Consider the following 26405-nt stretch of genomic DNA (forward strand, 5'->3'; position numbering starts at 1 on the left):
AGTGTTAAAGTAGAAGTGCTCATATTGTAAATTGTATTATGGGTTGGTCTTTCCATGATTGGTGTTTTTGATTTACTGGTAAGTCCCTACTAAAGTGCACTAGGAGTGCCAGGCCTGTAAATAAAATGCTGCTAGTAGGCCTGCAGCACTGATTCTGCCACCCACACGAGCAGCCTTTCAAAGGGTTCTCTGGCCTGCCACTACAGTGTCTGCGTGCAATTTACTGTTATGTTGACTTGGAAAGGGTACCAACTTACCAAGCCCTAACCTTCCCTTTTATTACATGTAAGTCACCCATATGGTAAGCCCAAGGTACCCCTATGGGTAGGGTACAGTGCATGTAAAGGTAGGACATGTACTGGGGTGTGTAACATGTCCTGATAGTGAACTACAGTGTAATTTGTTTTTCACTATGGAAAGGCTATCTGTCCCATAGGATCGAATGGGAGTTTACTTATAACATCTTATAAGTATAACTTCCCATTGGGACACAGTAGAAAGATGCCTGAACTCAGAATATAAAACTGCTAATTTCTGTAAGGATGATTTTTATGTTCTGTGTTTCAAAATACCACTTTTAGAAAGTAGGTATTGTCTTGCTTAGCCATCCTGTGTTCCTCTGCATGGTTGTGAATTGCCTTTCTGGTTTTGGAGTGACAGGCACTGGGGATGTGCATTCTCTTCAGACAGCCACTGGGGGGTCGCGGTGTGTCCTGCCTTTCCTGGATGAGTCAGGGCTGGGCTGAATAGACCTGGGCCGCATTTAGAATGGTGGTTGAAGATTTCCTTACACTTGATTGGGCCTGGTCTGCCTTGGATAACGCTGTCTCCAACACTGGCCAGGAAGCTCGGCAAGAGAGGACCAACCTGGTTTAGACTGAGCACAATCACTCTCTGCTCAATAGAACAATGAGAAACTAAGTATAAATATTGAGTTCCCAACACCAGAACTTTATAACTTTTTTGGACTCAGAAACCTGCCAAGAAGAAGAGCTGGAGAAGCTGTGAGGTGAAACTACCAATTTGCTGTGTGCTTTGCTGTGTTGGCCTGCAGTAGCTGCTTATAACTTGGGCAGAGAATGGACTGGACTGAACTTTCTGCAACTTCTTTGTTTGATTTTCTCCAAGGGTTTGATGTAGATCTTATCCCCTGTTCAAGACGTCTCAGGAACAGCAAAAACTTCAAGTTCATCTGCTAAAAGCACTGGGAATTGTGTGTTTTGTGCTGCAACAGAAGAAAAAGCAACCCAACGCCGTCACCAATGCTGATGCCGGCTCTATGTCCTGAAGGCATCACAGAGGGCACGGTCCTACACACCCCAAACCTGGTCTCACAGACGATGCGGTTCGATGCCACCACCAAGCCGCTGCTTGCACAGTGACCTATGGGCACTGCACTTCGCACCGCCTCACTTTACGATGCTGCACTGGTATAACCCACAATGCCGCTGCATGCTGACATTGATGCTGCTGCTTCCACCGTGGTTCGAGGGCACTGCTCATAAGTCACTCGACACACTGCCTTCATCCCGCACCGCAGCCTTGGCCTATCAAAGCCAGCACCATCAACTCCGGTTCATCAGCTAACAACAACGCTTCAGCAATGACAAAGATGCTACTTGCACCGTGACGAGCAGCGCAAGGAGTTCCTTGTACAACGTTAACATTGAAAAACTGCCAATAAGTACCATTAGCAGCAGTTTTTTTACCACTAGGAATTACCAGGTCTTAAAGATGATCCTAATACACTTGTAGAAAAGTAAAACAGTCCCAATTCATCAATGGTAACCTCAACGACGCCATGGACCTTCTTCTACTGCAGCTAGGAGCACCAAGGACACCACCACTACTGAGGCAGCACCGGAGAAGGTAGCAGGTCTACCCCAGAGTACCACTATCATTTATCTCTGGCAAGAAGAGGTCTTAGCCCATTACAGGCTAAAGTGGGGGTCCATTGTCTGCCTCCTGAACCAGATAGCACACTGTGCTGCACCAACATCCCTCCACAGACCAAGCTACTTGTTGTCCTCCACATGCTGGCCTCAGGAACTCTTCAACCTACCACCGCCAGAGTGGTAGAAGTATCACAGGCATCCTTTTCCCAATTCCTTCCCATTGTCCTGGATGCCATTGTCAGCCTGATGCCATAGTACCTCGACTACCCCAAAACTGGGCAAGAACAACTCGACAGCAAGCAAGGCTTTTATGTCATTGCTGGAATTCCACATGTGTTGGGGGCAATGGACTGCACCCTTGTGCAACGTGTGCCTCCTGCTGAAAGTGCACACATTCACAGAAACATGAAGCACACCTGCTCCATGAATGTGCAAGCTATTGTCGACTATCTTGGTGTTTTCCTCAGTGTTGTTACAAAGTACCCTGACAGTGTGGATGATTCCTGCATCTTCCGCCAATATGTCATCAACCAGCGGTAGCAGAATGGCACCTCCAGTAATGGACTCCTTGTGGTAAGTACAACTCTAACATGCTACACACCACAAGGCACTCAATGTCAAATCGCTCATGTTTTGAATTACATTGTGCATACATTGCTGCTGTTGCAACTTTTATCTCCAAACATATAATGCAAAAGAACAACATATAGTAATACGTCTTACCAAGGGAGTAGCCAGGAAATTAATAACTACCCACTTTGAGCCTCAAGGAACAAAAAAAATCCCCCTGACGGTATTGATCCTAACACTTACCATTCAAGTACCCGTGGTGTTAGCTCCCCTTATTACAATGCTTGAGAATGATGCATATTGCATTTGTAAATTTTCAGATATTTGCAAAAATGCACATTTAAAAGTATTAACTTATTACTTTCATTCTTACCTATTTTCACTCTATCTTTCTCTCAGACCTTCAATGTCCTCCATTTCCATTCTCATCATTAAATTTTTTTATCTCACTTTATTTTTGCCCATTCTTTTTAAATTTTATGCATACACCTTTCTCGCTTTATGCCCTTCTCTTTATTTCTGTTCATTTTTCTTTGCTGCTTGCCATCTCCTCATTCTTCTCTTCTTGTTTTGTCCTTTTTTTAAATCACCCTCCAGTCCTTTTTCCATTCTATTTAAATACAGCCTCTTTCTTTTGTCACTGTTTCAAGCTCCTTTGACGCAGTTATAACTCAGTATTCAATGCTTCTACTGTTGATAACTTTCTCATTCTGACTTCCAATGGCATTTCAGCCAAGGATGATAGTTAAAAAGGGGTGTAAAAATATCTGCCCCAAGCTCCCCTGCTCAGACTGGTTCTTCCCCATGCCCTTGAGGTGGACCACTTGACACTCTCTAAACCAGTGTGGCCCACATACAACAGTCTAATGGGATGAGGGACTGTTTTCTATCATTATGCTATGGTGGAGGACATGGCAATTTCCTAACTACTTGGTAATGTGACAAAGTTCTGCAGAATTTTACAAGGACCAATAGGTATGAAGTAAGGCATACCACTACAAAGGACATCACATAGTTTGCAAATTACAATAATGTATACCATGGACAAATTGCTACCCCTTCCCAGTCATCAATAATTTAGACCACAACCTGATTATGCACATCCAATGTAGAGGGACCATGTGAAATTGTGTGCAAGTGGTGTGCCACTCTACAGAATTGCAACTGAGGATGCAGAAGTATAGGGCTCATTCTCATCTACATTATGATTAGTATTAGGAATCTATATCACACAGTGTAAGCGGGAGAACCACAGTTTTCATGACAATGTTTTTGAAATTTGCACTACATAACCTAATGTCATCTCCGGACAACAAGATTACACATAAGCACAATGGTGCAATGGTGCTACTCGGTTAGCCAAGTACATGATTTTGTCATTAATTGAACATAGAACATGATGGATGTTGTGTATTTCAAAGAAAAACACAATCCACCTGTTCACTTTGCATTCAGGTTAGATCAGCCTTTCACACAATCAGCAATTTACAGTGGCTGAATAAATAACATGTGGAACCATGTGCACACCCAGATGTTGTCTAAGACATTCATGTAACAACACATTGTAATGATCAGGTACAACTAGATATTGAAAAAGCGAAGAATCCCCTGTGTGAACTCTGTGTCCCACAAGTCATTCCCATGGGCAAGAGGAGAGGTGACATTATACACTTCTATGAGATTACAGATCAATTAAATACAATAGTACTGCAATAGTCACTCACAGCAATAGAGCATTACATTACACATCAAAGAGACATATCCCATGCTATTTGCACAACATGTAAATAATTCCTGTGACTGAATCACCACAGTTCTCATCCAAGGGCTCAGATTGTGCAGCAATGTCCATCATACACACACCACATTCCCTATTACAGCCAACAATAACGTCTTCAAGAGCATATCATGAGTGTAATCCAAATGAATGGATACCAAATACTGTTAAAGATATGGCCTACACTGGCCCCAAGGTGTCTGCATTGCACACATTGATCAATTTCGCCAAAATGTTTTCTCTTTGTATGTGTAATGCATTCTTCTGCAAACATTCAAACAGCAAATCACCTGTAAGGATTGTTTATGTGAAGGAAGGTGTCCCTTCCTGCACATCAACCTTTGGAACTGCTGCGCAGACACCCTAGAAACATTGCACAAGGGTGGCTGAGCTTGCACAAGTCAGTTTTAAAGGCAACAGGACTGAGTGACATGCAGGGGTGTGTTGTTGTTTTTGTGCCAACTGCATTTCTATTCTTTTGGAACACTGTTCTACCAATTTTGGGGCAACACCGCGGTCCACTAGATTATGGTGTATATATGCACCATTTTTAATACAGGAAAGTGCCATATCTTGACAACAATGCACATAACTGATATTACAATGTATGTTAATCTAGGATGACTGAAAGACGTGCAAGCAACACTGCCTGATGCAGACATTTATGTAGAGACACAGCTGTTCACTTGTCATTGTTTGAACACATAACGGGCTTAGTAACAAGGCCCTTGCGCTACCAGTTTGTCGCTTTCAATAAGGGAAATGTGACATACTGGCAGTGCAAATGACTTGTAAATAAGCCCCAGAGTACCTATGGGGCTCCCCTTTGTCCTGCAAGCAGTGTGGGATAGCACTGAGGCATAGGTGCCTGGACTGTAAAACATGACATATATAACCCCTTGTTGGTAGTTACCCTGTTGTTGATGTAGTTGGTCATAGTCAGCACCGTCCAGTCCCTCTACTCTAACTACCGACTCCTCACAGATGCCTGCAGACACCTGTTCTCACAAGGCATTGAAGCTCCTCCCGCGGCGCTGGACTCCCACCTCCGGTCTGAAGTGCTGCCTGACAATTGCTGGCCAGTTTCTGCTTTGTCTTGTGCTTGGCATCATGCCAGCGCTTTTTGCAGTCCATCACTGTCCTCTTAACTTCTGCGACAGAGTTCACCTTGTTAACTGTGGCCTGACATATGGCATTTCTGGTCTCCAATGAAACCTTGGATCTGACGAAGAGCTGGTGTTGATGCTCCATCACCTCCTCATTCAAGATCACATTTTCCTACTGACTGATTCTGCATTTCCTCTTCCTGTTCCCCGTGGAATCTGACTGGTCATCCTGGCTGTTGAGGGATTTGGGGGGATTTATAGTCATATACTGAAATTGCTTTTTTTCCACTAAACACTGAAAAGTGACATTGGACTGACTAGCGCAAACTTTCTAGCCGCTAATTGACCAGCAATCACTTTTTTCACACTAACGTATATTTTGTTCATACCTTGATGTTAGCGTCATTTTACCAGCGACTAGCTGATCCTAATGCCATGTCGCGACATATTGTAAATATGTCGCAAACATGGGATTTGGATTTGGTGATCGGCAGTGGTAAAACAATTGTCGCTAAGCAGCGTGAAAACTGCTTAGCTACAGTTCTTGTAAATATGCTCCCATGCTTCATTTGGCCGCTCAGCAATGCTTTTGGCTTTAGTAGTATGGGATTTTATTTTCAAAAAATTTAAAAACGAATTGTTCAGACACCTTGGGAATTTTAATCCAGGTTGTAAGAATTATTTGAACTTTTACTGTTTGGGATCTCTAGACTTTTTCTGGTGATCCAGAGCAAGAATTAAAGTACTCAGAATGTCTGCACTAAATAGGGTGGACATTCTGTGGTACTTGGACCAATAATCCAATGGCTGTGGGGCCATCAACCTAAAGTTTCTGCTGATGGAACCAGCGGGGCTTTTAGTGTGGTGTAATATGATGGTTCTTATACAGAAAACGCACCGAAGCACACAACTTGAGTCCAGGCAATTCTGATAAACATACAGTCCAATGATTTATCAGCAGTTGAGGTGAACAAAGGTTTCTTATGCTTCACGTTTTTCTCTAAATCTTCATATTACATTAAAACACATCTACAAAACAGCAGCTGACACGAGTTTCATGTAGCAGACTTTTTCAAGGCTTCAAATGGTATACATAAACATCTCCCATTATTTTCGGTTAAGATGGAGACTTGGAAAGACCAAGAAACCTCTGTAGAGTAGTACTGAAGTTGAAATGCCAATGTAATCTAGCTCACCCATGAGAGAAGATCAAAACGACCTAAGTGTGAAAAGTAGAAATGATCCCAAGACCTGTCTAAAAAAGAGATCATGTGGCAAGAAAGTTTCACTGTGTCAACAATGTGCTGATTGTGATAGGTGCCTGTGTATATCGAATTCAGAAAAGATATGGCTCTAAGAAATTTAGGAGTCCAAAAGGCCCATGCCACAATAAGAGCCAAGAACATTGGTGAATCCCTGTGATATTGCCAGGCCATTCTGTGTAATATATACCTGTAAGTTGGTGTGGAATCCTATGTTCATGTGGTACTCAGTATGTGAATGAAAGGCACAAAAATAATAGATAGCTCATAAGTGAAGGGAGACAGTGCATTACTGCGCTAATCTGCCAGTCTTGTATTTTTAAAAATCATTTTTATTTCATTTTCAAAACATTGCAGCAACAGCAAATAGTGACACATATAGCAAATCTGGAGTTCAGCCCCAGTGACCGCATGGTAGTAACAGCAACCATAAACACCCATCTTTCCCTCTACCATGCCACCCTTCCACAGCCACCTGCTGGCCTGTACAGGTTTAATATCAGAATTAAACACCATGTTGAGAATATCAATAAACCTGGCCACAGCACACCCTGACTCTGTTTCCCACTTTCTTCCAAAGTTACCAAGGAGTAATGTTGCACACATTTCACCCCAGACCCTACAGAATCTTCGGGGGTAGCCCCTGCTGATGTATGTTACTTTTCCAGCCACCATGTATATATCCATGCCCAGTCTCCAATCCTGCAGTGCGGGGTATTCTCAGACCCCCGATATCAGGCTATGTCTTTCTTGGCCACAAAGGTGTCGAGACTGCAGAACAACAGGAGCCTGAGGTAAGTCAATGTCATTAGGGATTCCCAAAATGAGGAATATAGGGACCAACAGGATTGATGCCACAAGCACCCCACTATGTTCTCATATGATTGCCACCGAGTAGTCCTGGATCTGGGGGCAGATCCAGATCATGTGAAAGAAGAAACAATCCTTCCCCTAATCTGTCAGTCTTAGTGCTAAATGCTCATGTAGTTGACCAGAATTACAAGAAAAGTATCCTCATTGCTTCAATTAAAAAGATAGCTTCAACAGGTGATCACCTGTGCTACTACAAATGTAAGTCCTAAAGTGCATCATGTAGAGTGAACTCGCCGCCACCCCAATATCCAGTAAACATGCTAAGGTTACACTAGCTGTTACTAGTAACCTAGAATATGCTTTAGGCCTTAAATACCTGGACATTAGCGCAATAACCCTATCACCGTTACCTGCTAGATTATTGGTTATTTTTCTGCAGAATTTTGCCATTCTTTCACATAGTGGGTAACAAACAAACAGGATTTCACATAGATTTACAGGTCCATATTACACAAAATGGCCTTGTAATATCACAGGGATAGACCTATGTTCTTGGCTCTTTTTGTAAAATGGGTCTTTTGGGCTCCTATGTTCCTAGAGCATATCTTGGAGTATTTCCTAAATTTGGTATACACTGGCACCACATCAAAATCCGCATATCTCACACTGTGGACACAGAGTGAGTTTCTTGCCCCAATCTCTCTCTTTTGGACAGGTCTTGGGATATCTTCTACTTTTGACACTCATATCTTTTTGATCTTTCTTCACAGGTGAGTCATCTTCCCTTGCCATTTTGACCTTATTACCACCCTATAAAGGTTTCTTGGTCTTTCCAAGTTGCTATCCAAAGTCACAGTAATGGAAGCTTTTTGTATACCATTTGCGGTCTTGAAAAAGTCTTGTAGATGAAACACGTGTCGGCTGCCATTTTGTAACTGTGTCGTAACATATACGAAGATTTGAAGAAAAACATGAATAATAAAAAACATTTGTTCATCTCTACTGCTGATACATTATTGGACTGTGTGTTTATCAGAATTGTGTGGACTCAATTGTGTGCTTTGGTACCTTTTCATAATAGGCTCACTGTGCTGGGACTCAGCTCCTGAATGGACCACTCACCCATGGTGGCAGGGTGATGGTACCAAGAGAGCACCACCACAAGGCAGCTTTTTGCAACGACGTAATACTTAATCCTCTTACTTTGACCTCCTTTGGATGTGCAAACCTTATAGCATAGCCATCGCATTGCATCTGTTTGAAATATGATGGTTCACCTGGCTCTATATATGGAGACAAACTGACACTTTTGAAACTTGGATACTCTACTTAGCTTCTGGAGGAAAACCCTGCCCATCAAACTCTAAATAAGCCCCTATATTATGATATATCATTAAATTCTCTTTAAATTTCTAGAGTCTGAGGAAATAAAGAGCTGGAAACATCTATCAGCCTCAGCTGTTATACAAGCTTAGCTACATCAGCTCTCAAGCTAGACTTGGGGTTAACAGGAGTGTTTTAGACTTTATACCCCCAATACATTCACTAGTGTTATGCTTTATATTTGGTAACTCAAGTTGCGCTGAGGGCAATAATGTATTTACAGCTTTTGAATGCCAGTTAGACAATGCAGTGAAGTGAACTTAGCCCTTCATGCAATAAAAAGGTAGATTGGTCAATAACACTGATGTACGTCGTGTTCTGATCAAAATTAGCATTCAAAGAATTGATTAAATCCACAATCTACACAAATTTTAATGAGCCTAATCTACTTTAAGATATTTGACTGCACTTTTATTTTAGAGAAAAGTTGTCTTCTGACAATTGTGCATATGTTGATCTGGGACCAATTTTCAGAGAGTGGGGATAAACATAAACAGGAATTTGGATGCCTGGCGAACAATTCTGAAAGAAAAGCACACTTGCCACCTGTTTAATCAGAGATGGAGCTATAGGAAATGATACTTCTATTATTTGTTTGCCCTTTATTAACAGAAGCTAGCATAACATACCTATGCCAATGGCTTTTAAGGGGCCTGCACAATAATTACAGCAGCATTACCAAGCCTATACAGTATTAATTCAGTTATGGGTTGTTTTTACTCATGTGAGTTCTTTCATTTGCTAAGCAACTGATGCAGGTATAGTTGGCTGGGGCTCAGTACATACACTAGGTGGCATACACAACCAACCGTGGGGTGGGCCACAAGGCCTTGCCAAACACTGGGTGTGATATGGAAGAAACTGCTTATTTGTGCATAAGCACCTGCAAAGTCTGTTTACATATTGCCTTCTGTGATGCAAAGAGCGTGGAAACTATAAAACACCCAATGGAACCTAAAAACCAAAAAATGAGAAGACACTCACTCAAAAAGTAAGCACGTTAGGATTTTAGTATCCTTTTACTTCCTCCTGGTATTTTGAGGTTATTTGCCCACATTTTTTTCTGGAAAGTGCATACAATTCTGATTTCCACTTGAAAATTCAGGGTTGCCCTGATTTACTCACCCTGGAATGCATTTGTGTATTCTGGGATGAAAACTGGACAACAAGATTCCTATCAGGTTTTAACTACCAAGTCATGTGGGCAAATAGTGCATGGTAAGCAGTGTGACAATGAGAAAACAAGGTGCATTTAGCTAATGCACAAATACCACCCATGTGCACATGAAAAAGAATTAAAAAAACGTTTGTAATCAGTGCATTTGTAGTCCTAGCGGGAGACATATGGAAAGAAGTATGATTGTGGGCTCATGTAAGCTCTTTTCTTCTATCGCGTCATTTTCTTTGCTTTGATGTGCAGAATGAGGTAGATGCCTCTTGAAAAATCACAAAGAAATCCATGGCTGAATTTGTGTAAAAATATTATATTAATTAATTACAACTTTTTTATACAGTTGTACCACATTTATTCGGATATCCTTGATTACCTACCAGGACCACATGTGAAGATTTTTCAAAATCTTCGGCGAATGGAAAGCTTTATTTTAAGGAGAGCAAAGAAGAATGAGGAGACACTGGATCCAAACTGTCCTAGAGATTATATAGACATGTTCCTCATCAAGATGGAACAGGTACTGAACATTTTAACATTTGAATAAGTTTGGGTAAAGAAATAGTGTCAGTGTGCGGTGATGGTCAGCAAACTGGTACATTGTTATCAAAGTTTACAATTTCTCTTTGATGTTCTCTACACAGGCAGATTTAATATTGGCTAACATGCTTACCTTTTAAGCTGTTTAGATGCATGGCTTGAACTTCTTATTATAAGATGTCTACTTTTTATTTTATATTCACCATCTGGTTTATTTGTTAAACCAAATGTACCAAGATGTTAAACCTTTTATTGTGCTTCACCCTGATCTGACTGCCGCAAGTTGCAAATCTGCAATCAAAGTAGAGGGATACGTTTAAGGGGCCTTTCTCAAGAGCTTTCTGAAGAAGTATATAATGGAAGACATGTTACATTAATCATCCAATCAAAATATTTTCAGATGGGTATCTACAACAATAGTGCCATAAAAGGATTATTATCACAGATAGACTCTCAAACATGAATAATATCAAAGTACAGCACTACTGAGTAAATCACATACAAGAGAGGACTTTAGAGAATATGTTATCACATTGGAGGGAATAGATATTGTGAGAAATGGCATGACAAGTTATGAGGATGAGAAATTCTGTAGTTTAGATCAGTGGAGTGAGTCAATCCATGGTAGAGTATGTCGAACTAAAACATCACAAAAAAAGGTCTTGAGTGCGTCTGATTTCATAAAAGAAACATTGTAATCAGTGAATCAATGGAAGACTGCTCAAGCAGGAAGGGTCAAATAGGACAGACCATCTCCAAAAAAAAATTACCTGGATATACTGAGAACAAACATTCATACTAGACAGGTAACATGACTCACTGATTTCTTTGGAGAGCTCTGTGAGATGGATGGTCCTAGAGTAAAATGAGGGAGCTTGGGGTATCTCAATTGAGAAAGGCAGTGGATACTATTGAGGGACACTTTATATACCAGAGGCAAACCATTGCTCTCAGAGCAGGTTGTTGAAAAGCATTTTTTCAGTGGGATAAACCGACTTCAAAGAAGACTGTTTATGCAGAGGATAATTTAGAGTATTTTTAGAATAAATAATTACTCATAAATGTCTAAAGGAAAAAAGGCGTTATATATTGGCTGTGCATATAACCTTCTCTTATTCCTTTTTGATTTTTTCAGGAAAAAAACAATCCATGTACTTTTTTTAACTGGGATTCCTTGGTAATGTCTACGCTTATTCTGTTCTTCGCTGCTATAGAGTCATGCAGTGCAACATTGAGATTTGGATTTATCCATCTCCTGAAAAACCCCGAGATACAAGGTAAAGAATTACAAAACTAATGATGTCTGGCAACCAATCAGGTGCAGAAAATGGACGGAGAAAAAGTAAATTGGAGCAAATGTGGGAAAATGACAGAATGGATAAATAAACCGCATCCCAGAGACTAAGGGCCTGATTATGAGTCTGGCAGTCCACGGACTGCCAGACCCACAGTAGCGTGGTGGTGGTGATCCAGCCAACACCAAACAGGTGGTAGGACTGTCCCATTACAAGTTGGGCGGTTGGACTGCCATTACACCACCTCAAATGCCAGGGATTCACAATCCCTGGTGGTGGAGTGGCAGTGTGAGGCCACCAAATGCTTCGTGGGGCTGCTGCGGTAGCTCCAAGCATCTTGCGAGTTTCCTCACTGCCAGTTGTCTCATGGTGGTGAGCTTGCCATGAAACTGCTGGTTGTGACGAAACTTAGGGGGACCTAGAGGGCCCCCTGGAGCCTCACTGCATGGGCTGCATGCAGGGGGGCACAGGGTGTGACACCCTGTCTGCATGGACCCCCTGTTCCAGCATGGCATGGACTTTACAGTTCATACCATACTGGCACTTGCAGTGGCTGAACCACAGCACTGCTTTTTTAAGGCTCTACTATGAGCCTTTGGAAATCCAGCACTGTCGGTTAGCCACCGCAGGACCTCTCATTCAGATTACAACATAATTTGGTTGGCGGGCAACTTTGGCAGTGTGGGAGCGGGGCAGTTGCATGCCACCCGCACCACCAAAGTCATAATCAAGCCCTTTACACTCAGTGAGAGAAATACAGTCTAAGAAAACATTTCAAATGTCAAGCCTACTTCACCAGAAATACTGACCTAATGAAACCTCCAGCTCTTTATTGTGCATCACTAAGTCTACCTTGTTGCCCTGGGGGTCATCAGGCTCTCAATTCCTACTGATCCCATGAATAAACCTTCCAAATAAAACAAAATACTTAAAAGATAACCTTCTTTGGTCCTAAATCCAAACCATGATCCATGCCTAATTCTTTCACTTCCACTTGGCCTGTATATGTGACCGCAGGCTATGACTTAGTGAGACAGTTATTAAATGTAAGTGCTTCAAAAGGTTACAGAGCAAGTACTCTGGATTTTGTTGTAAATATAAATCGTTTTCAAACAATCCTTCTGGTTAAAGAGTATTAAGTTAGGATGACCTCAGATATGGGAAAGTAATTTACTAATGTAATGCTATGTGGCACAACTAAATGGGTTTTGAGCAATCATAGGATGAATTTGCAAAACACTTTGAAAATTGAAATTGACCTAACACATGCTCTTTGCGATGATTCTGATCCTTTCTTCATGGCCATCTCATCAGTACTTTCAACATCATCAATACTTTTATTTTGGGGTAAAAAAAAACATAATACCACATAATGAAAATAAAATTCCCTGTGAATTATGATTGAAATTATTAATATATTTTTTTATTTTTAGTCCTCATGTGTTGATCAGTATAGAGATCGAGAAAGAAGAGATAGCCGACTTGATTTCTTACTGTCCCGACCAGAGTGATACCTGCTCTCTCTACATGGGGGGGATGTTAACCATCATGGGATCCTTCTCATCAAAATTGGCTTACTCTTTTCTCCCTTTTGTACAGGTACTAGACTACTTCTCAAGCTGGTGTCACCAATCCGTCTTGGTCACTCTCCTAACTTAATGAGATTATCCTGTAGCTTACTGATTCTTAATCATTGCATTATTGCTACAAACTTTAGCACCCAACAAACAAAGAAAAAAATAAAAGAGTGCAGCAATTTAGTTCTTCATACCATGCCTAGCTAGGTACCTTAGTTACACTAAGAAAGCTAAGAAAATTAATGAACTGCGAAGCGTGGCGAGGTTACACCTTGACTTTCGTAAAAAAAGATTCCCTTTGGGCACCTTATACTAGAAACAACAATTCTTTCAACCACATAAAACAAATATTAATGAAAAATAAAAGCTAAACTATAGAAGCAATGCAACAGATATAACAATAAAAGCACTATTGTAAAATAATCATGCACAGTTTATTCATATACATTAAAACATAATTAAAATTGGGAAACAGACATTGTTTGAAGAAGGAAAATTACATACAAAAATCATAAACTTCCTATCAGTAAAAAGGAGATACAAAACAGAAAATTAATTCAGCCAAGAAGTCAGAATTATCCTCAGTTCATGTAAGATGTATTTCTCCATTGCATCGACGGGTTTCGGCGGACACTAACATATGGCCACCTTCATCAGGATTACATATGATGTCTGCCCAATAGTTCTGAAATTTAAACAACATTTATTTTAAAAAACAGAGTTCATTTAATTAAAAACCAGTGTACATAAACAAAACCTATGCAGTATGACTCATATTTCCATTGCTTCTATAGTGGACAGCTGTTTAAATGCGGTGTTGTGTCCAATATTGTAATATGTCCACTATAGAAGCAATGGAAATATGAGTCATGCTGCATAGGTTTTGTTTATGTACACTGGTTTTTAATTAAATGAACTCTGTTTTTTAAAATAAATGTTGTTTAAATTTCAGAACTATTGGGGAGACATTATATGGAATCCTGATGAAGGTGGCCATATGTTAGTGTCCGTCGATGCAAAAGGAGAAATACATCTTACATGAACTGAGGATAATTCTGACTTCTTGACTGAATTAACTTTCTGTTTTGGATCTCCTTTTTACTGATAGGAAGTTTATGATTTTTGTATGTAATTTTCCTTCTTCAAACAATGTCTGTTTCCTAATTTTAATTATGTTTCAATGTATATGAATAAACTGTGCATGATTATTTTACAATAGTGTTTTTATTGTTATATCTGTTGCATTGCTTCTATAGTTTAGCTTTTGTTTTTCATTAATATTTGTTTTATGTGGTTGAAAGAATTGTTGTTTCGAGTATAAGGTGCCCAAAGGGAATCTTTTTGATGAAAGTCAGTTGTGGTACCCTATCCCTTTGGTATTGGGGTCCCTCTCTCTTTTATTAGGTTACACCTTGCGCAAAACCAATATATTAGTAGCAGATCCCATAACAGATTGCTCCAGTGAACAAAGAAGCAACGGCCACCCACATTCCAAATAACCCGCTTTGTCAAAACACAGTGAATAAGCAATAAACAAATTATTGTTCCCGAGCACAACACAAGAAATATATTAAGTTAATGAAAAAAGAAGATAAGTCAACAATATATCTGATTTTCAAGAGTTCAAACAGTAGATTCCTTTATTTTCCTTTCTTTTTTCTTCACAATTGTAGAGATTTCAAAGAATGATGATTCTTGTTGGTACATTGATTGAAATCATACATAATGTAGCCAGAAAGCCGACACGTGTTTTGTCTCGGGGAACAATCACCCGATGACTTAATCAGGGCACAATTATTCTTCGTGAAAGAATTCACCACATTCCAGGTATAACCTCTCTGTGGCCCAATACAGTATCAAACTATATATGATCGATTATCCTCGTAAGAATCACGTATCCGTCAATCGTCTTTTCCAATATCAGGTAAATATCTCAAAAGGGACATAAATCAGGTCCAATCCAAAGGAGAATAGATTTATTTCTAGGAGAGTACTCCCATCGTCATCTTCGGTATCCAAAAAATAGATTCTTTACTAAGCCAAGGTGAATCTCACTGAGGTAGGGTTCAAATTTAGGGAAAGACTTGTATGCCAAAAATTGATCAGCTATATTCCCACTCTCCATAGTCAGATCAGTGATGGTTTCCCAGTCAATTTTTAAAAGGCTATTCTTTGTGGCTTGTCTAAGGGCTGAGGGATCACTCCACATTGAATGCTTGCCGAATTTGGAAAACCACTTTTTCACTTGGTGGAACCATCCTATTGTCGAATTGATGTTGAGGTGAAGAACTTCATCCATCTCATTTCTGAATGGTCCCAACTCATGGTAGGACAAACAATTTTTGACATATGTCGACATTCGTTGGACCAGTGGTTCAAGGTATTTGTCTATATACTTCCCAATGGGTTTGTGGATTGTACCTTGAGTGGAAACAATCGGACGAAACAGAGGTTTGTTGAGATGTTTATGGACTTGTAGCAGGATGTATATGTTAGGGCCTCTGGGATTATCTGAAAATAAAATATTTTGTCCAGTTCAGTAATGGTGCAATGGGGAATTGTGCAGCTCCCTGCTATGCTCTGCTTTTGGATGTATCCATAGTAAACACCGGCACTACTTTGGAAACAAACACTTACAGAAAAGAAACTGACCGAAACAACCTTTTACACTTCCAAAGCTTTCATCAACACTCCCTGAAAAAGCATTTACCCTATTCGCAAATACTCAGAGTTAAGCGTATCCCTTCTAATCCCACCAACCTGATCACAAACACAAATGATATGCTTCAACGCTTCAAAAACTGTGGTTACCCATAACTAGTGAGGATCTTTTGAACACCACCAAACACGAGAAAAAAGATCGGATTGTCCTCATTTCCAAATTCTCACAACAGAGCGGTAGATACCAAAACACTATTCTTAGGCACTGGGCTATGCTTCAGTCTGAACCTGACTTCAAAGATATTTTTTCCACACCACCTCTCTTCGCATTTGAACGAAGCAAGAACATTAAAGACCTATTAAAATGTAAGCCACCCAACACAAGTATACATTATCAAGGCACTATTCCATGTTTGAACTGCAACAATTGCAATAATATCGTTAAGGGACCATTTTTGACTCATCCCGCAAAGGCAACAAAATTAAATTAAAAGTGACTGCAACTTGTGACACAAAAAATGTAGTGTATCTTTTAAAATGCCCCTGTGGCATTGGGTACGTCATTAATAATGAACGCAAGCTCAAAATGTGTCTAAACGAACATAAGAGCAACATAAGAACTGTAAATCAGAAATCAGTTATTACCACTCACTTTGCTGAATTTAAACACAACATCAGTCAGCTCCGGTTCTTGGTACTTGAAAACATCATTGTCCAAGAAGGAAGAGACACTTGTACATTTTTATCACAACCCAAACTGTTTGGTTTGAATTTTTGGATACCATCACACCAAATGGTTTCAACGAATGGATCAAATTGGGCTGTTTTCTCTGACCTGTTTTCTCTAATCTGTTCTTTCCAATCTAGTTTCCTCACATTCAGTTTATGTCTATATTGTTTCTCTTGTCTTGATTCCTATCTTCTACTTGCGCTTTGTTTTTTTAATTTGTTTTTTCCAATTCAGAGTTTCCCCTCATTTAGTTTTTTAATCGTGATTGATTCTCTTATTTGATTTTCTACTTGTGCTAACTGTTTATACTTCACCGCTCCTTACCTGCTTTACTGCCATCTATATTTCTGGCTAACAAGGTTACTTTTATCATTAGATGTTTTATACCGTTCATACTGTTTTATTTTTTCTTATTTTGTCTTGTTATTTTTTACCTATGATGTTACCTTCTGACTACATGTTCATTAGTTTTACACTTCTCCGACTTTTACCCTGTTTCTCACCGCACATCTCAAGCACAGCCTTATCCTCCTTAAACATTGGACATTTCAACATGGCCCCACCGTGCATCCATTTTTCGTGGCACTTTGCACCACTACTTCCGGGTCACTTTTTTTTGTATATCTGGACCTTACAAATTACCGGTACTTGCAGGAAGCTTTCATCCACCACTGCGACCTTTCTGCAGACAGACCTGTCTACGCGTTCACAACGGTAAACACTCTGCTTGCATGCCTCTTGGTTGTTATCCACTTGATTGTCATACTTTTTACCTTTTTGGTGATGCCTCCCACTATCTTTGTTTACCACGTGTTTACCTGAACTTTTCCATAATTTCGTTAAATCTCTGACTCCTTAACCATTGATCAGTCTCCGTTAAGGTAACAGCATGACACGTCACCCGATTCACTGTCAACTTCACCCTCCTCTTCCCTGAATTATTTTATCACTTTACTGCATGGAGTTTCGTGTATCACACTGTCTATTTCTACCTTCTATTCACACGTTAACGTCAGCTAACATAACCGTAGGGATACACATCCTTTGAACCACCGTAGCGTTTCTTTTCAAACATAATTTTTTCACCTATCATCAACATGAACAAATCTCCCCTTTAATGATCTTTTACCATTATTATGCTTTGCCACATAGCAATTTTATTCTCTGTTTCCTGCTTCATTTTAAAGATCAATATTTCCCTGATGAAGGGCTTTGCCCGAAATGCATTGTGTCTGTTCCCAGTAATTTGCATATTTCAGATTGATTCATCAACCATGTTTTGAATACCATGTTTCCTTTGTAATGAATTGGAAACCATGACTTCCATTTATATTGAAAATTAAAATTCATCATTCTCAAGAATACTTACTTTGGTTTATTGGATTAACCTACCTCATTTGGAGGAGGGCTGTGCCACTGGGGGATGTCACCTGCCTGGATAATACTATATATATATATCTATATATATATATATATATATATATATATATTCAATGAAAAAACCATAGGTTATAGACCATATATAGTTAGGAATTAGCATTTACAAAACCTTATTTTACTCGCACAAAACCATAGAAATTCACATATATAGTTAGTTGCAATAACTATATATCGCGCACCCGCAATCCACTGCTGATGATGTCACATATTACATCATTCATGACATGGTCAGTGACATCACTGATGACATCTCAAATTACATCACTGATGACATCACTGATGACAACATCCAGTGACTGTATGTTTCTGTAAAATTAAAATATGTCTTACATATTGAAGAATGAGTGGATATATAAGTGTCTGGATGAAGGATTTAGTAGGTGCGTGACTGACTGAGTGAGTGAATAAATGTGTCTTACTGAATGCATGGATTAGTGACTAAACTGTCTGAAAGTGTGCATCAATATGTCTGTTGTTGTGCAAACTGCTGCATGGTTTGATCGGTAGCTATATGAGTGGCTATATGGGTTATTGATTGGTTGCCCAAGTATTTGTATGGAAGACTGAGTGTGTGTGTGGCTGTCTGGGAGGTGTGTGACTCTGTGCACATCAATGTGTACTTGTATCAGTAATTGTATAAGAGAGTAAGTATGTGTTAGTACATGTTTGAATAAATAAGGTGTTCTGTGTTTAACTGTATAGATGAGGAAATCGAAGTGTGATTGATTATTTACAGGACTGACTAGGTGTGTGAGTAACTCTATGGATGAGTGGTAGTGTTTGAGTGTCTGCATAGGTGTATGAGTGCATATGATAGTGTTGTAATAATGAGTGACTGTATGTATGAGTGATTGTATGGGTGAATGAGTGGATGTGTGTGTAGACGTAGGAATCAGTGAGAGTGTATGTAGTAACTGGTATTGGTGTGTCAATGGTTCAAAAAATGAAACTCTGTATTTAACACTGGGTGTAACAGAGGTTATTTTAGAGTGTGAGGAGGTGCATTGTATTATCACATCAATTATATCATCAGTGATGTGATTATTGATGTCAAATGAGATGTCATCAGTGATGTGATCAGTGATGTCAATTGAGATGTCATCAGTGATGTCATCAGTAATGTCATTTGAGATATCATCAGTGATGTCATCAGTGATGTCATTTGAGATGTCATCAGTGATGTCATTTGAGATGTCATCAGTGATGTCATCAGTGATGTCACTGACCATGTCATGAATGATGTAATATGTGACATCATCAGCAGTGGATTGCGGGTGCGCGATATATAGTTATTGCAACTAACTATATATGCGAATTTCTATGGTTTTGTGCGAGTAAAATAAGGTTTTGTAAATGCTAATTCCTAACTATATATGGTCTATAACCTATGGTTTTTTCATTGAATTTTCAAGGTTTTGTAAATGCTAATTCCTAACTATATATGGTCTATAACCTATGGTTTTTTCAGTGAATTTCAATGGTTTTTTAATAGCAAATATCAAAAGCTGTAAAATGTCAAGTACGTGATAGGTAAAAACATTTTCGTGTTTATGCACGCTGATGTGCTTTGAACGCTGCCACACCCCCCCCTTTTCTCTTAGTAGTACTCTCTCTTTGCAGATAGTGAAGGGTAGTTAACGCAGGCCTTTGCCCCCGTTGTAATCCGTCGTGCCTGCTTGTCTCTCCATTTGATTGATTGTTATCCAAGCATTTACTGTTTTAGAATTGATTCTCTTTGGTTCATTCTCTATTTACAAACAAGCACAGAGTCGCAATACTCTGTTTAGTCTTTGCAGATAGTGAAAAATCGTGTAAAAAAACAAAAGTAATCGAGCAAAATCAGTAGGCCACTAATGGGATCTCTTTTTGACCTCGCTAAAATAGAAACATTAGGAACAACCCTTCATGAGAAATACGAAACTAGTGAGATGAACTGAGCTCCACACCATGATGGCTGCAAGACAGCTCGGCTCTGCCACCCACCCCGCCCAAAATAACGATAAACTCTATGCAAATATTATAAATATATACAACACACCAGCAAAGTAACAGGGTAAAACATTTTATTAAATAACTATTTACATAACTATTTTATACTTTTTGTTGCCTGATCCGGCTAGCTCAATCGATCGAGCATGAAACTCATGCACTCTGATAGCAAGCGTTGCTGCTGATGCTATGCAGACAAAAACTGGTTTTCAGTTTGTACATTCTTCAAGATTTTTCCATCCAAGGCTGGTTGAGAGTTTGTAGAACGATGGCTTCAGATTTTCAACATACGGTGTGGTGGCGCGGACTGGGAGGGGGCGCTTGGCTCCTGCCCCCTCCCCAAGTTGTGTTGCCCTGGTGTGGCCTAAGATCGCCCCCGACATAGGCGGCCGGCTCCCGGGGTCCGGCGGAACTTTTTGCCTTTTGATGACTCTTCCATTCTGGACCTTGTCCCACAATCCGTTTGACCTGAAGACACGCTGTAGTGGGGCGCCCCTTTACCGTTTCAGTTGCCATTCCGCCCGCTTTTGCTACACTGTGCCTCTTCCGCCATTCAGCTGTTTACCGCCCGCTCTTGCGACTACAGCGTCTCGCTCACCATGTAGTTGAGTTGCTCCCGCTCTTGCGATGCAGCGATAGGCGGCTGCCACAGGACTCTCAAAATGGCGGCCAGCTCTTCAGATTTGGGCGTGGTCCACTAAAATGGCCCTGGGACACCTTGGAACTCGGACGCTTGTCTGCTAGGGCTGAGGTAATATGAATTTTTATGGTCAATTGTGTCCCCTAACGTAGACCCCAACGGCTCCATGTACGTGCTTCAAGTACATGTATGTTCCCTCCACAACCAGCTATGAAGACGCAAATACATTTGCGTCCAACGTTAACATGTCCTCTTTCAGATCCACCATGAATGGGTCGGATATTCAGTTCCTAAGTATGCCGTGCCACCGTCTTTACATGGTGCACTTTCACGTTTTTCTGGCTCTGGCGAGTTAGGCCCTGATTCCTGCCATCGAGCCCTTTTCTGCCTTTTGTCTCTGAAAAGCTGCAACCTGGATCTGCATCCATGACCCTTACCCCACTCCCTGCGCGGCTAGCGGTGCCTGGCTCGGCCTGCTTGCCTGCCAAGACTGTATTTTGCCTTCAAGTTATCTGCTCCGCTCCTCGAAAATACATTCTTGTCTAGTGTTTTAGGAAAACATCTCCCCAGCTGCAGAGCAAAGGGCCCGGCCTTTCTGTCTCCGTACAAGTAATTCATTGCTCCTGTTACCATGGTAGGCCCATGGCCCCTCGCATCTCACGTAGACACGTAGACACATATGCACGCACTAGCAGTCAGTATAGAATAGCCTCTGCCCGAGAGACCTTTCCTTCTAGATAATACAGTTCCTCAAACACAAGATATTAGATATGATTTGGGTTTAGGTTGTTCTGACACGCCAGACTTCTGTCTCCCCGTATGGTGCTAAATGGCAAGTCCCCTTCACCCTCCAGTTCCACGTCAATCACACGTCATGCTGCTGCGCGCGCATCTCTGCCACATATTTCTGCTGACACTGCAGGATTCCTCTATGGATCCACCCACCTGTGACACTTTCATGTGACGTTGTCTAGCACACACCTCCGTGTACGCCCTCGTGCACGCCTTCTGTTACGTACATGTGTTCTTATCTCTTTTCTCTCAGCTGTTACGCCTTCTGTATCCATCACCATTAAATGCATTTACTATATATATTGTATTCTGTTAATAAAGCATTGTCTATCCCTTCCTGAACCTTCGTGGTGATGGAACATGATACCTGGTTCGAACCAATTCCTTTTTAAGGAATAAAACCCTTATAAACTCAGATGCCACGGACTCTGCCTCTCATTTTTGATTGAGTTATTCTTATTGAACTTTACCGCATAGAAATTCAGCATAGGTAAATTATATTTACCACAGGGCTTGGGCCCCATTCTCGAAAGCGTCCCCTCAGCCTTGAAGATTCTACAAAAGTCTTGGGGGCCCCCGACTCCTGCAGGCTTCTTGTGGGGAGCGGCTGCCATGATTGCTCGTGGAATGGCCACGACTGAGCTACGAGATGGTGGTGCTCTCATGCTGACGCCAGCTTCAGTCTCAAACATCCAGAAACACTGTAGACTACCAATTCGATCAGTTCGGTAGCGCCCCAACGTGACCCGGTAGAGAAGACCTTGCCCTCCCCTCTTTGACTGATGGTTCTTGTTGCCTGTCCCTTCTGTTGTCATTTAACAGAACTTTTTAGACTGCTGAAAGGGGTTGTGTTCCGACCGCTGGTTGGTGGAGACATTTTGACTATATTCTGGACCTACGTTGTCGCGTAATGCGTTATATGACACGCCACGTTAGCGCACCCGGAAGTGCTCCGGTGCGCGAAGCGCAGCTTCCCGGAAGCGATCCGGGGCGCAGCGCGCAGTGCGTAACGTAAGCATAACAGGTCATGTGACTTGTTAATCAAACTTTTCATTGGTTCATTTTACTTTTGTTATTCTAATGATGAAAGGCTTGGTCATATGACCTAAAAAGTACGCTTTTTATTGCTTTCGAACATTATTATTTCTTAAACATATATGTTATAATGTTCCAGGCTAATGTACTTTCCCGGAAAATTTACAACTGTCCTGCAAGTAAAATATATTCCTTTTTCGAGAAAAAGGGCGTTTCTTCGTCCCATGACGGAGCCATTGAGCAAAAGAGGCTCGGCCTGCTGTCTTAGTCGCCGATACGCCTGAATATCAGATTCTTATCGATTACTTTATGTTGCAGGAGTAGAAAACACAACAGCCCTTGACCATTTATCTTTACTGCGTTCCTGCGTATTATACCTTTTATCCGTCATGTAATTGGACTGCTTTATTTCACTTGCCTTTTACTGATTCAAAAACAGTGACTAAAATTAAAAACTTTACCAATGTAAATACTACTACCATGTTTTGTTTTAAAAACCTTTATTGTGAAAATGTCAGTATACAAATACGGGCCTATAACCACGTGGGCCGGCCACGGAGCAAACTGGAATCGTATATGATGAGGAGACATTTACACGGTAGAGGAATGTAACGAGCGGGCCATTAGGTTGCAAGAACTAAGGTGTCTAACAGTTGCGGAATCGGTGGACGTACATTTTGTAATTAAAATACAACAGGACCACTTACAATAAAATTATCTAGATATACATTTGCGGGCTAGTACCATGGGTGACGTTAATTCGAACTTTCAATAGTACAGTAATCAATAACACATCAGAACTTAATATCAATAGGGATGTCGAAATATTCAATCAATTCTCGTCCCCGCCCGCCATGTGCTTCAAAACTGCATACGTATCTCGTGATATCAAGGTTGTGCAACCAGTACACAACAAGGAGTTACGAATCCCATTTATACCGGCACCATTTTGGGCGAGGCCGGGCAAGTCCAGGATATAGTCAAAATGTCTCCACCAACCATCGACTATGATGATGTTCATAAGCTCTATTTATTAGAGTAACACTCATCTGTCCACATGAAATTAATTTGCCACAATCTAAGCATGTCATTTTAATCTTTCCAAAGTTCTTCTGAATATTTGGGACCGTTTCCCTTGCCTCTGATGCTGTCAGTGCCGAATGTCTGACATAATATCGACAGACAGAATATCGAAATGCAAAAATATCGGAGCAAAAATATCGACAGCAAAAATATCGGAATCCTATCTTCATTAAGGTAAGTACAAAAATATCGAAAAAATAATATTGTAGTACAAAAATATCGGAATCAAAATTATTGTTTTTTAAATGTATTAATAATAATGTAAAAATAATTTTAAAATACATATAATTTTACAACTATTAAATAAAAATATTAAAACAAAATTAAAACGAATACATATACATTTAAAATAAATAAAACACTTAATAATTTAATGTAATTTTAATTTTTTTCATGTAATTTATTTGATTTAATGTAATATTTTTTGGTTTTTACCCTGTACGCCTGTACCCCAAAAACCCAAAACTGACCCTGAACCCTAAAAATATCCCTGTACCCCAAAAACCCAAAACTGACCCTGAAACCTAAAAATACCCCTTTACCCAAAAACTGAAAACTGACCCTTATCCCTAAAAATACCCCTTTACCCAAAAACTGAATTTGACCCTGAACCCTAAAAATACCCCTTTACCCAAAAACTGAAAACTAACCCTGAACCCTAAAAATACCCCTTTACCCAAAAACTGAAAACTGACCCTGAACCCTAAAAATACCCCTTTACCCAAAAACTGAAAACTGACCCTGAACCCTAAAAATACCCCTTTACCCAAAAACTGAAAACTGACCCTGTACCCTAAAAATACTCCTTTACCCAAAATTAATTAATATTATTTAATTACCAATTAATTATTAATTAACAATAACAATAAAGTAAATATATTAGCACATTTGCTGTAATTAATTTAATTTAATAATTAATATTATTTTTCCCAATTAATTAATTAAGAATAACAATAATATATATATAAAAAAAATACTATAATTAATGTAATTAAATAATTAATATTAATTATTTACCAACTAATTAATAATTATAAATATGTAAAAAAATTATATTAATTAATTAACGAATTAATAGAAATTAATTACCAATTAATTATTAATTAAAATATGTACAAACATATATCAATTAATTAATTATTATTAAATTACTTCCCACCCTATTCTCCTATAAACCCATAACCCGCTACAGAACATATTTATCAATTAATCAATTAATTAAAAATAATTAAAAATTATTTCTCAATTAATTAATTAATAATTCCTACTAATTAATAATTAATTTAACATAATTAAATTACTTCCCACCCTATTCCCCTATAAACCCACAACCCGCTACAGTAGTAAAAGACAATATTTAATTGCATTACATTAAAAATAAATAATAAAACATAATAAATACAACATAATATACACTAAATTTATTTAAAAATTGATATTAGTAACATCGAAGTTATTAATTTCGATATTATTGACATCGATATTTACAACTTCGATATTACTGATATCATACCAATATCGATATTAAGACTGTCGATATTACTTACCGTCGATATTTTGTCCCATCGATATTTAAACTTCGATATTTTTGTATATCGATATTTAAAAATCGATATTTTGTCTGTGTACCGTCAGTGCCACTTCATTGGTGGATGTACTGGCAGGTCGGGGGTTGTCCACCAAATCTCTCATTTGTGCAGCACTATAATTAATCGGTGCCACTTCTCCATATGACGATGCATGGTATAATTACCATAACTATATTTCGGCTCGTTTGCGCCCCCTTCCTTCCCCCCCCCCCTTCGGGCACCCCACGCCGACTTTCGGCGCAGCATTGTAGGATGGCCACACCAGTGCGGCAACTTGCTGGACACCACCTCAGTGCCAATCGGATCTCAGCGCCTTGTGGTGTCTTCCATTCAGAAAATATTGTTGGCAGCATTTTGAAAGGAAAGATAAACAGCCGTTCTCCTAGTGAGTCTCACATTGTTACATTTAGGAAGAATGTTGAAGAGTAGTATGTTGAAAATCTGAAGCCATTGTTCTACAAACTCTCAACCAGCCTTGGATGGAAAAATCCTGAAGAATGTACAAACTGAAAACCAGTTTTTGTCTGTATAGCATCAGCAGCAACGCTTGAGTCAGCTTTGTGTGAAGCCGCCATTTTGATTCAATCAATAGCGTCCCCCTGCACACATTAAGGGACCTGGTCGTGTCTTCAGGTCAAACGGATTGTGGGACAAGATGCAGAAAGGAAAAGGAAAAAAGTTCCGCCAGACCCCGGGAGCCGGCCGCCTATGTCATGGGCGATCTTTGGCCACACCAGGGCAATAGTGAAGCTGCAGCAGGTGCAAATAAGCTTCAGACAGTGTTACAAGCGCTGCTCAGAACTCTCAACTATGTCACCACCTCGGTGCCATCTGGATCTTGGCGCCTTGTGCTGGTTCCGGCCTATTCACACATCGGTCCGCTACTGACACCACCTCACAGGCCAACGGGGCACCCCACGCCGACTTTCGGCGCAGCATTGTAGGATGGCCACACCAGTGCGGCAACTTGCTGGACAGTACCAGGCAAGGATGGTTGCATGATATTAGCCTCAATACGTATAAGACGTGCTGCAAACTTTTTAGTTCTATTTCCAGG

General features: G+C 40.0%; 1 protein-coding gene across 1 annotated transcript in view; it reads left to right on the plus strand.

Moving 5' to 3' along the window:
* LOC147692004 (cytochrome P450 2F3-like) overlaps positions 1-26405 on the plus strand; it is a 753496-nt gene that overhangs the window by 473798 nt on the left and 253293 nt on the right. Inside the window, exons 6-7 of the mRNA XM_086938297.1 lie at positions 10321-10497; positions 11653-11794. Coding sequence (XP_086794423.1) covers positions 10321-10497; positions 11653-11794 — 319 coding nt within the window. The remainder of the gene's footprint in view (positions 1-10320; positions 10498-11652; positions 11795-26405) is intronic.

The sequence above is a fragment of the Lissotriton vulgaris genome, chromosome 9, assembly GCF_964263255.1.
Source record: "Lissotriton vulgaris chromosome 9, aLisVul1.2, whole genome shotgun sequence".
Classification (NCBI taxonomy): Eukaryota; Metazoa; Chordata; class Amphibia; order Caudata; family Salamandridae; genus Lissotriton; species Lissotriton vulgaris.